The sequence below is a fragment of the Kryptolebias marmoratus genome, linkage group LG20 (assembly GCF_001649575.2).
Source record: "Kryptolebias marmoratus isolate JLee-2015 linkage group LG20, ASM164957v2, whole genome shotgun sequence".
Taxonomy (NCBI): Eukaryota; Metazoa; Chordata; class Actinopteri; order Cyprinodontiformes; family Rivulidae; genus Kryptolebias; species Kryptolebias marmoratus.
The window spans coordinates 26,612,912-26,625,776 of NC_051449.1; the positions used below are offsets into that span (position 1 = coordinate 26,612,912).

A 12,865-nucleotide genomic window follows, 5' to 3' on the forward strand; every position below is an offset into this window, starting at 1 on the left:
GTTTCTCGGCTGGCCTGGGAACGCCTTGGGATTCCCCCGGAGGAGCTGGCCCAAGTGGCTGGGGAGAGGGAAGTCTGGGTCTCCCTGCTTAGGCTGCTGCCNACCCGACCCCGGATAAGCGGAAGAGAATGGATGGATTGATGGATGGAGATGGGTCATCAGCTGGACTCGGGGACACCAAACCCCACCCTTTGGGATGAGATTTGTGTGGTGAACGATCTTATCCTATGCTCCTCCAGAGGTGCGGTTCAAGGTTGTGGTCGTGTCATGGGACTGGCAGTCTCAGGGGAGAGGGCCCTCTGGCTGAACCTGTCAGGCCTGAGTGACACCCAAAAAGCTGAGATCATGGATTCAACCTATGATCCATCAAAGGGTCTTTTTGGCCCCTCCCTGGAGAGAATGAGGGAAATAAGTTCCCTCAGGAAACAAGAGGGAGAGGCTTTCAACCTTTGTTTGCCTCGTAAACCTAGCCAAACTCCCCCAACGGGACAAAGACCCGGCTTTGCAGCCGCTGCAGTGAGAGGACGGCAGGGTGGACCGAGGGCTCCAAGAAGGCATGCCGCACAACCTCCACAGCAAAATAAATCTGTGAACCCGAAACCATGGGGTAAGCATTCTTTTGCAGCGGCCGCTGCAAAGAATCGTCCATGTTACCCCGGGGAGGGGAAAAAGAAACGGGCTACCTAGCCCCTGTTTCTTTCCCACAACTTCCTCCCCAGAAGAGAGGGTTTCCAGACGACAGAGCAAACCTCTCGGTCCGGTGTTCAAATTCTCCTGTGGTTCCCAGTTCATCAGGAGTTTAGTTAAATTCTCCTCCTCATGTTCAGAGAGAGGAAATTTTAATACAAACACAGTGTTTCCCAGCACTTCAACAGTGTCAAGTAACACCTCAGAGCACTGTGACAGTGTCACCAAGCACTCACCAGTGCCCCCTTACACATTTTTCTGTTCTGGGGGAAGCAAAGAAATTAAAAGAAGCTTTTCTGCATCCAGGCATGTTGCCGAGGGCAGAAAGCCCCCCACAAAAAAAAAAATATATATATATATATATATATCAAAAACAAATCCATGTCACCCCCCTCTGTACCCAGCAGAGGGAGCTGGCGCTCTTGGCATGAGAGCAGAGGCCAGCAGTACAGAAGTGGTGACGTCACTCAACATGGCCGGCCGGCTCTCTGCTCAGGCAGAGGAGTGGCGCGCATGCGCAGTCTCCCCGTGGGTTTTGGCCACAATTTCCAGGGGTTACAGACTGCAGTTCGCTGTGAAACCTCCGAGGTTCAGCGGAGTGCTTGTTTCGGTGGCCAACGGGGATTCGGGGCGTGTCCTGGAGGACGAGATCTCATCCCTGTTAGCCAAACAAGCAATCAGAGTGGTACCGGAAGAAGTTCATCAAGGCTTCTACTCACGCTATTTTCTCATTCCAAAGAAAGACGGCGTGTCATTACGGCCCATACTGGACCTGCGTGTGTTAAACAAACACTTATGCAAGTATTCATTCAGAATGTTGACACACAAGACGCTGTGTCGCTCTATTCGTCCGGGGGACTGGTTTACAACCATCGACCTCTCCGACGCATACTTCCACATTGCCATTTACCCTCCACACAGAAAGTTTCTCCGGTTTGCGTACCAGGGCACAGCCTACGAGTATCAAACTGTCCCGTTCGGGCTGTCATTAGCTCCAAGGGTGTTCAGCAGGTGTGTAGAGGCGGCGCTGTCCCCACTGAGATCAAGCGGCATCAGAATTTTTTGTACATAGACGATTACCTAATTTGCTCTCGATCAAGAGATCAGGCAATCAGCGACTCTCGGGTGGTGATAACCCACCTCATCAACCTGGGATTCAGAATAAACCAGACAAAGAGTCGGTTAATTCCCGTGCAGTGCACAGAGTATTTGGGTCTCAAAATAAACTCCCTCTCCTACCGCGTCACGCTATCGGAGGAGAGGACCCTGTCTTTTGCTCAGTGCATGGCATGTTTCCAGCTCGGGAAAGTTGTTCAATTCAGACTTTGCCTACGGCTCCTCGGCCTCATGGCGTCGGTGATTTCCGTTGTTCACCTGGGCCTGTTACGGATGAGGGATTTTCAGCGGTGGGTCGCTTCACTACGACTATGTCCCCGCCGGCACCTGCACTGCAGAGTGAGGATAACACCCACATGTGTAGCGGCTCTCCGGCCATAGGGAGACCCAGCGGTCTTCGCGGTGGGCTCGCTCCTGGGCACGGTATCATCCAGGGTTACCCTGACAACGGATGCGTCCATGACTGGTTGGGGTGCAACCATGATGGGCAGAGCTGTGAACGGTGTATGGTCGGGAAAAATGGTGCGGCTCTACATCAACATGCTGGAACTACACGCTGTATTCCTAGCTTTGAAGCATTTCATGCCATTGATGGTTGGTTGCCACGTCTTGGTAAAGACGGACAACACCACAGTGGTGGCGTATATCAACCGTCAGGGCGGGACCCGATCAATTCATCTACACAAACTGGCCAGAGAAATACTCATATGGAGCAGCACCAGATTTCTATCTGTGTGCGCGACACATGTACCAGGAATTCTGAACAGAGGGGCCGATCTGTTATCCAGAGGCACCCCTCTCTACGGAGATTGGGAGCTGCACCCTCAAGTGGCGGAGCAGATCTGGCAGAGATACAGCCGGGCTGCCGTAGATCTCTTCGCCTCAAGGGAAAACGCTCATTGCCCACTGTTTTTCTCCCTCTCGGACCGAGACGCACCACTGGGCGTGGACGCGCTGGCTCACACATGGCCGAATGTGTTGCTCTATGCGTTCCCCCCTCTGAGCCTGATATCCCCAACTCTAGTCAGTGAGGGAGCAGGGCCTGTCTTTAATTCTGGTGGCCCTGTGGTGGCCATCAAAGCCCTGAGTGGCAGAAATAATTCAGGTTCTGTCAGCACAACCATGGCCCCTTCCCATTCGCAGAGACCTTCTGTCTCAAGCTCAGGGGGAGATTTATCATCCACATCCAGATCGTCTGGCTCTCTGGGCCTGGCCCGTGAAAGGTGGAACCTAAATGTGACTGGTCTCCCGCCAGAGGTCATTGACACCATCCAGAATTCAAGGGCTCCTTCAACTCGCTCTCTTTATAATAGTAAATGGCGAGTTTTTGAGGAATGGTGTGTGGAGAGACAGGCTATCCCTTTTCAGTGTTCGGTGGTGGAGGTTCTCTGCTTTCTGCAGAGCTTGTTGGAAAGGGGCAAGGCCTTTTCAACTATTAAGGTTTATTTGGCTGCAATCTCAGCTTGTCATGTGGGATTTGGTGATAAACCTGTGGGGCAGCACCCGTTGGTGTGCCGTTTCATGAAGGGGGCTCGACGTAAACTGCCCACCTCCAGGCCTTTCGTGCCATTATGGGACCTGACTCTGGTACTAGAGGCCCTTTGTCATCATCCTTTTGAGCCGTTGGAGGGTATTAGTATGAAATTCCTCACATTGAAAACTGCACTGCTCTTAGCTTTAACTACTGCTAAGAGAGTGGGTGAGTTACACGCACTGTCTGTCAGTCCTACTTGCCTACAGTGGGCGCCGGGGCTCTCCAAAGTGTGTTTGAGACCTAACCCTGCTTTTGTGCCTAAGGTGATGGAAACATCATACAGGTGTTCAATGGTGGAACTGCCGGCGTTCCATCCACCTCCTTTCTCTTCAGCAGAAGAGGAGAGGCTTAATTACTTATGTCCAGTGAGAACTTTGAGGGCTTATGTTGACAGGACAGCTGGTTTCAGAAGAGCTGATCACCTGTTTGTGTCTTGGGCCACTTCTCATAAGGGCAAACCTATTTCCTGCCAGAGGTTAGCGCACTGGATCGTGGAAGATATATCTTTGGCATATAGCTGCAAGGGGTCAAAGCCCCTGATGGGCTCAGGGCCCATTCTACCAGGAGCATAGCCACTTCTTGGGCTTTGTTCCGGGGTGTGTCTGTCCAGGACATCTGTGCTGCAGCCAGCTGGGCTACACCGCATACGTTTGTGAGATTTTACAGGCTGGATGTGACCCAGTCATCATTGGCGCATACGGTGCTTGGGGCTGGCACATCAGGGTCCGCCTGAAGTCTGGATACGCACTACTGCGAAGTATGGCTTCGGGGTCAACATGCAATTCGGGAGTTAGCCATATCTCCCATAGTAAAACACTGAGCGAAGTTAGAAAAAGAACTTTGGGTTACTTAACGTAATCCCTGGTTCTTTGATAACAGAGTGAGGTGTTTCACCAGCACGTCCCTTCTTGCATGAGCATGGAAAGAAACCGGCTTAGAATGAGTTAAGAGGGGTAGGTTGGCCGTGATATTGGATGGTGGGTGGAGCCACGGTCACGGCTCAACCTGTCTGTCACAGACAGACGTGATGTCATTGGAGCTTCCGTAGTTGGTCACGCTGAGGCGATTCCCATAGTGAAACACCTCACTCTGTTATCAAAGAACCAGGGATTACGTTAAGTAACACAACGTTTTTTCCATTTAGTGAGTATTCAGACTCAAGTGACTAGGGACAAAACTAGGTACTTTTTCTGGTGTTACTGAAGACTTTTGGAGACTGATGTAAAACCACGTTCAGTTCTTCCACTTCCCAAATAGCAGCAGGTGCTGCTGTGGGCCCCTCCCTTGTCCTAAAGCACTCACAGACGACCCAGTGCTCACACAGCATCCCTTCCAGAGCAGTCAGAGTAGGAGATGTTTACCCTTCTCATAAATTGTGTATGCACAAAGCCTCCACTGGCTAATCCTGCCCTGTCTTACAGTCAGTGAAAAACTTTATTTCTCAAAAAATAAATTACTGCACTCAAATACCAAGCGTGTCTTTTGGGTCACTTTTGTTGGAGCCAAGCCCAGACAAACCAGGATGGTTGGAACTGTGACCAAACAAAAACAAAAAAAACAAGAATCGACAGAAGAAAGTTCATTTGTAGTTCTAAAGAGCATAAAAACTAGGATTATGAGTATTTATGAGTCTATTCTAAAAGTTTAGGGATACCGTATACAGCTGCTTGGCACTCCATCTGACCGAAGGGGGAATAAACAAAATCAAAAAACAAACAAAAACAGTTATCTTACTAAAAGGCTGTTTAAACCAAAGTAACAATATGAGGGAAACATTTCGCAGGTTTGACACAGCAACCGTTTAACTCTGGGGTATACCTTGAAACTGGTATTCAACCCATGCCTAATCAGAAGACTATCAATTTATCCTGACTGACCTGTGTCTGTTCCTGCCTTTGGATGATGATGATGATGTGACAGCGGTACGATGGTGGCTGGCCCTCTCAGGATGGGAGTGATAAAGTCTGTCACATTCTGAGCACAGCGCCTGCAGACAGGTCAGGCAGTGGGCAGAGACACGGAATATTCCACAGATAGTGCAGTTCTCTGAAATACAGACAATGAAATAATCTAAAACTACAATCCACACAATAAACAGTAAAATAAGATCATTGGGTGTCACTGAGTCACTTTCAGATTATAATTTGAAATTATTCGAAAACAAAAGATTCTTTGAAGGAATCCATATCACCTAGAAGGCCTTTGAAATCAAGATCACCTCATGTTTGTCATAGTTTTAGAGATGTATTTGACCCACATGCAGAGAATCTTGGAAAGCGAAAGAATTCAGAATTTAAGTTTTATTGAACAAATGATAAATGTATGAGTTCTTGTCCTGGAAAACTGGGAAACGGTGAAGGGACACTGGATCACTGAAACTGAAGTGGAGATGGTATTTCTAGAACTTGGATGGAAAGGTTTGGTAGATTGATGACTTACAGAGGAAGGGAGAGTTATTGGTCCGCCAGGAAGAGGTGAGTTGAGTTTAAGGGGCTTGGGTCCGAGAGATATTCCTGTTGGAGTCCAGAGAAAGCAGATAAATGGTGAGGGTTGGAGGGCGGACAGGTCTTCCCAGCGAGGGTCTGATAAGAGGTGGTATTGGCTGCCAGTTGTGGAAGAGGAACCATGAATCAGATGATGCTGAGAACCTATAAGGCGACGTGGAATCTGAATGAGTTGTTTGTAGATCACAAGGAGTACCTGGTAACAAACAAACTGGTTAGAGTAAAAGAAAGGCTGAGAAGATTACTCAGGGAGACAAGAGACTTCTAGGAAGGGTGGCTAGAGTACCATGAAGGTTAACATTCAGGCATTGAATGACTGGCAGTCCCCTCCTCTTATCCTGTGGCTTGGTGAGTGGTAATGTGGCTCAAGTGTGAGGAATCAGTGGAAGACCTGTCCTCTGGATGTGGCTCCATGGCTCCCTTTAGTGGAGAAAGAGAAAACCCATACCCCTGCTCCCTAACATCACCTCCCCCTCAATGGCCGCCACCTGGCAGCCCAGATGAGCTGGAGGGTAACGAACTAAAATAATCTGTCATGAGTGAAAGATCTAAAATAAAGGAACGAGGGACCCAGGTACGGTCCTCTGGACCATAGCCCTCCCAGTCGACGAGGTACTGGTAACCCCGACCTCGTCAACGGGAGTCCACAATCCGGCAGACGTCGTAAGCTGGATGACCATCGATGATCCTGACAGGTGGAGGGGGTTCGGAAGGAGGGCACAAAGGACTTGTCTGAACTGGTTTGATCTGGGAGACATGAAATGTAGGATGGATGCGGAGACCGGGAGGAAGACTGAGACGGACTGCTGAAGGGCCAATTATTCTTTCAATTTTGTACGGGCCAATGTATCTGGGTGCCAGCTTTTTGGAAACTGATTTTAGGGTGATGTCACATGTTGAGAACCATACATTTTGACCAGGAGAATACTGGGGATCTGAGGTCCTTCTGCGATTTGCAAACCTTCGGTTCTGGTCGCAGGTACGCTAGGGGGCAGCAAGTGTTTTGGACCAGATGTGTTTACAATGGCGTATGTGATGATGAACTGATGCAAATGGTGACAAACCTGAAACAGCTGAAACGTGCAAGTTGTGGGCATATTCCATCCATGGCAGGTATTGGCTCCAATCGGAGGGGTTGGTTGAAGTGAGACATCTGAGAGAAGATTCTAATTCCTGGTTAATGCGTTCAGTTTGGCTGTTTGACTGTGGATGATAACTGGAGGTGAGTATGACCGTAGCATCGAGTGCTAAACAGAATTGTCTCCAAACCTGAGAGGTGAACTGAGGGCCACGGTCAGAGAAGATTTCTTGTGGGATTCCATGGAGACGAAAAACATGTTTCACCAGGAGTTGTGTCGTCTGAAAAGCCGTGGGGAGTTTTCAGAGGGAAATAAGGTGGCAGGCCTTAGAAAACAGTCAATGATTGTGAGAATAGTGGTCATACCTCTAGAAGGAGGAAGTCCAGTGACGACATCCATCGCTATGTGTGACCAGGGTCTCTTAGGAATGGAGAGTGGTTGAAGAAGGCCTGCTGGAGGTCTGTGGGAGGCTTTGTTTCGAGTGCAGGTAGAACAGGCAAGCACAAACTCTGACATCCTTATGGACGGAAGGCCATCAGAAATGACGGTTGATCAGGGCAATGGTTCGGCTAATGCCAGGATGAGCAGAGAACTTGGCGGAGTGAACCCAGTGGATTAGGCGGGATCGTACTGAGGAAGGAAAATGTGTCTTATTAGGTGGGCCAGTACCTAGACCAGGTTCAGTTTGGAGAGCTTGTTGAATGATGTCCTCAATCTCCCAGGTCACTCCTCCCACTGTACAGCTGAGAGGAAGTATGGGTGTTGGGGTCTTATCCTGGTTGTCAGGAGAGAATTGGCAGGAGAGCGCATCAGGCTTTGTGATCTTAGAACCTGGACGATATGAAATGGAGAAATTGAAATGAGAGAAAAACAAAGACAAACAGGACTGACGGGAGTTGAGACATCTGACTGCTTGAATGTAGGAAAGGTTTTTGTGATCAGTCCAAATGAGTATGGGATTTTCCGCCCCCTCTAACCAATGACGCCATTCTTCTAGGGCTAATTTGATAGCCAGAAGTTCTCGGTCGCCCACATCATAGTTTCTCTCAGCGGGTAGAAATCTGCAAGAGAAAAAGGCACAGGGATGAAGTTTATTGTCATTGCTAGAACGTTGAGAAAGGATGGCCCCAGGCCTTATCTCGGATGAATCTAATTCTACCACAAACTGTTTGAGGGGATTTGGCTGGATAAGGATAGGTGTGTGCGAAAATTGTGCCTTTAGCTTGCAAAATGCAGCCTCTGCCCCAGGTGACAATACAAATGGGACCTTGGAAGACGTGAGAGCGGTTAGTGGGGCGGCGTTCTGACTGTAATTTTTGATGAAGCTGAGGTAGAAGTTAGCGAATCCTAGGTACCGCTGAAGCTGCTTATGTGTCTGCGGAGTGGGCCAGTCCACAACGGCTTGGGTCTTAGCTTGGTCAGTGCAAACCTGTCCGCCCTAAAAAAAAAAGTATCCCAAGAAAGTCACAGATGATTTATGGTACTCACACTTCTCGGCTTTCACGAAGAGGCGGTTCCCCAGAAGTTGTTGAAGGACTTGGCGGACATGCTTGCGGTGCTTTGTAAGTGTCTTGGAGTAGATGAGGATATCAGCCAGATAAACAAACACAAAGACATTAAAAAAAAAAAAAAATCTCAGAGAACATCATTTACCAAAGTCTGAAAAACGGCTGGAGCATTGCACAGTCCAAATGGCATCACCTAATACTCAGTGTCCTGGGGTGTCTTGAATGCCGTCTTCCACTCATTCCCCAGGGGGATTCGGACCAAGTGACAGGCGTTATGGAGTACAAGTTTGGTAAAAATGGTTGCATCTTGGACTAGTTCAAAAGCAGATGAGATTAATGGCAGAGGATATTTACTTTCGATTGAGATCCAATTTAAGCCTCTGTAATCGATGCAGGGACGAAGTGTGTCATCTTTTTTGCTCATAAAAAAAAAGAATCCAGCCCCTAAGGGTGATGAGGAGTGGCGAATGATTCCTGCAGCCAATGACCTTTTAATGTACTTTTACATTACTTCTCTTTCAGATCGCAAAATGTTATATAGTCGACTCAAGGGTAGTGGGGCTCCAGGAAGAAGATCTATGGTGCAGTCGGAGGGTCTATGTGGCGGGAGAGAGAGAGTTTTCTGTTTGCTAAATACAAATCCTAGGTCGTGGTAGTCTGCCCAGTCTAGGTGGGGGTTATGATTTTGAAGCCAGTTGTGTCCTAGAACAACGACCCGGTGAGAAATTCGGAAGATGTAGAAAGAAATCTCTTCATGATGATTACCAGAGATTTTTAATTGAAGTGGTTGAGTTCTATGGGTGATTTTAGGCAGGGGGACGCCATTCAAAGCAGATACACGTAATGGAGCAGGTAACGGAATAGTTCTTATGTTAGTTTGTTTAACAAAACCTGAGTCAATGAGATTTTGTTCAAACCAAGAATCGATTAAGGCAGATAAACTAAGTGAATCCTGGTTGAAACACAGAGTTGCAGGTAGGAGTAATCGGGGCAAAGGGTCTACAGGTTTCTGGTCCATCAGTTTCCCCGAATCTACTGGTGGACCTGACCTTTTGGCTAAATGGAATGAACCCGAAGACTGGGACAGACGACAATGTCGTGACCAGAAATGCCGCAATAGATGCACTGATTGGAGTGGAACCTTCTCTCATGCTCCCCTGGGGTTAGCCTGGCCCAACCCAGTTGCATGGGTTCGGGACTACTAGAAGAAGCGGATGACAACGGTTGAGGGGAACTGATGGTTCTGATGGTCTTATTACCTTGCTTTAATGACAATAAGCCTCTAGAAACAGATTCATGGTCAGAATCCTGACTGAAAGTCTGGTTGTTCATTTGAAAAATTTTTGTCAGAATTTAAGCAAAGTCGGATGGGTCCTGAAATCAGGCTTCGGCCCACTCTAGGGCTTTTCCGGTCAAAAGGGATATTACATAGCTTATCTTAGAGTTATCTAGAGAAAAAACCTGAGGCGAAAGGGTAAAGGCCTAAGTGCATTGCAAAAGAAATCCTTTACATTGGTTCATGTCACCTGAGAACTTGTTCGGCACTGGAGAGCTGACGTCACAAAAGGTTGGTTGACTTGAAAGATTGGGAGAGACATTGGCGCCCCCAGCAGGGGTGGAGGAAACTAGAGAGGGTTAGATATTCTGGAAGAGAAAAAACTGGTCCAAACATTGATTCCTAGCTTGTTGCTGTTCAGAGAGATTTCTCAGAACTGATTCATGAGACTGAATTATTGTGTTTTGATTGGCAAGAATTTTCCCAAGAGACTCTGCTGGGTCACGGTGGCCTGAGTGTTCTGTCATGGTTTTAGAGATGTATTTGACCCACATGCAGAGAATCTTGGAAAGCGAAAGAATTCAGAATTTAAGTTTTATTGAACAAATGATAAATGTATGAGTTCTTGTCCTGGGAAACTGGGAAATGGTGAAGGAACACTGGATCACTGAAACTGAAGTGGAGATGGTATTTCTAGAACTTGGATGGAAAGGTTTGGTAGATTGATGACTTACAGAGGAAGGGAGAGTTATTGGTCCGCCAGGGAGAGGTGAGTGGAGTTTGAGGAGCTTGGGTCCGAGAGATGTTCCTGTTGGAGTCCAGAGGAAGCAGATAAATGGTGAGGGTTGGAGGGCGGACAGGTCTTCCCAGCGAGGGCCTAATAAGAGGTGGCTGCCAGTTGTGGAAGAGGAACCATGAATCAGACGATGAATGCTGAGAACCCATAAGGCGACGTGGAATCTGAACGAGCTGTTTGTAGATCACAAGGAGTACCTGGTAACAAAAACTGGTTAGAGTAAAAGAACGGCTGAGAAGATTACTCAGGGAGACAAGAGACTTCTAGGAAGGGTGGCTAGAGTACCACAAAGGTTAACACTCAGGCGTCGAATGACTGGCAGTCCCCTCCTCTTATCCTGTGGCTTGGTAAGTGGTAATGTGGCTCAAGTGTGAGCAATCAGTGGAAGACCCATCCTCTGGATATGGCTCCATGGCTCCCTTTAGTAGAGAAACGGAAAACCCAAACCCCTGCTTCCTAACAATGTTAAGAAATTACTCAAACATTATGTGCGAATTTGTGCAATACTGCCAGATACTGCAGTCTGGTCCTCACACTGACACAAAGTGAAGATGATGCCATTTAATACCAGCTGCAGTAAAATGATTGTTTCTTGTCTCACCAGGAAGTTTGTTTGAAGTAGTGGCACATTTCTTTGTGGGCTTGACACTTTTGTTGTTAGTGGAGAGGGAGTGTCCATGGCTGCTATCCCTGAAGGAGCAGTGCTGAAGGGGGAAGGCCAGAGACTTGGTCTGACGGTGTGGATGACCTGAGGTGGAAAAGGAGTTACAGGATACAGCATCGGTGTTCAGACCCACATCCTGAAAAGAGACAAAAGGCTGACTGTTAGTAATGCTACAATTTATAATAAATGTAAAAATAATATTCAGCAAGTTAAACAGATTCATAAAACCAGAGATGATTGCCTTGTCATAAAAATTATGATTCAAGATGCTGCCGAAGCTAATCAACATTGCAGCAACAAGACCCTGAGGTTGTAAAACTTAACCTTACAGGATTCTCTGATAAACATCTGCTGTAATGAACATTATAGTCAGAGGATGACAGTCAGTGTAATCTCAAAGGCTATTAAAGACAGTCAGATAAACTAGCTGTGAGAAAACACAGTTGATAGTTTATGTCATATGTCAGAACCAGATCAAGAGTATGATCAAGAGAATAAGTAGGTTTGTTGACATTTTGGGTAAAACAAATTGACTCTTAAATTATTAAATGCCATGTTTAAACTTCTACATGACTATTGAAATCCCCACTTTTATAAAACTTTATCTATATTCAATAATAAGTCAGACAAAAAATTCTGAGAATTTAGAGAAAAATGTAGGATAAAGGCCTGATGGACAATAAATCCCAAATAATTTTTGTTCTTTTTTGATGAGAAAAACTAAGGGTCAAGGACTCTGATTTATAACTATCAATTGGTTAAGCATTATTCAATAATCCTGACTAAAAAACAGCAGTTACTCCTTCACCTCAACCTGTTGTTCTAGGACAATAACAATTTAGATAATTAGCTGGAGTGGATTTGTTTATACTAATAAAATCCTTCTGTTGTAACCTGGTTTCTGCAGGACAAAATAAATCATATTTATAAAAAACAAATAACAAGGATGTAGAGGTGAGAGATCTTATGTTTAATAATCTACATTTAATGGTTTTATTTTTTGTTCTGGTAAAGTAACTGTTTATTTTTTATAATAATTTCATGATTTTGTTTTTTTGAGCTGATTTTTTGTACAACACCTGTGGAGTGGCAGACTGGGGTGATGGTTCCCATTTTTTAAAAAAAGGGGGACTGGAGAGTGTGTTCTAACTATCAGGGGCTCACACTTCTCAGCATCCCCAGGAAGGTTTATAGGGTATTGGAAGAGAGGCCCCGACCGATTGTCGAACCTCAGATTCAGGATTTTCACTCCCCAGTCAACATGCATTTTGTAGATCGGAAGATCTCTTCCAGGATTGTCCCTTGTCTCTGATCCTGTTTGTGGTGTTCGTGGACACGATCTCAAGGCACAGTCGTGAAGAGGAGTGTGTCTGGTTTGAGAACCACAGGGTCTTGTCTCTGCTCTTTGCAGATGATGTGGTTCTGTTGGCAACTTAAGGCCATGACCTTCAACATGCACTAAGACAGTTCACAGCTGAGTGTTAAGCAGCTGGGATGAGAGTCAGCTCCTCTATGTCAAAGGCCATGGTTCTCAACCGGAAATGGGTGGAATGCTCCCTCTGGATTAGGAGTGTGTGTGTGGTGGGGTGTTATTGTAATCCATGGGATTTGACTATGGTCACTGGGTTATGGAGCTGCCAATTACCAAAGCCTGCTTCTTTGTGGTTGTGTTGCTGAATGAATGTGGATGTTTTATGCCTT

At 46.7% G+C, this 12,865-nt stretch overlaps 1 protein-coding gene across 3 annotated transcripts in view; it reads right to left on the bottom strand.

Annotated features, from left to right (window-relative positions):
- LOC108250420 (E3 ubiquitin-protein ligase RNF31) overlaps window positions 1-12,865 on the bottom strand; it is an 82,459-nt gene that overhangs the window by 50,533 nt on the left and 19,061 nt on the right. For all 3 annotated transcript variants that reach the window (XR_005234589.1, XM_037982056.1, XM_037982055.1), the window contains exons 6-7: window positions 11,102-11,300; window positions 5,215-5,383 (exon numbers count right to left, since the gene is read on the bottom strand). Coding sequence is in view for 2 of the 3 variants with exons in the window: in XM_037982056.1 (XP_037837984.1) it covers window positions 5,215-5,383; window positions 11,102-11,300 (368 nt within the window). In the remaining variant the exon portion in view is untranslated. The remainder of the gene's footprint in view (window positions 1-5,214; window positions 5,384-11,101; window positions 11,301-12,865) is intronic.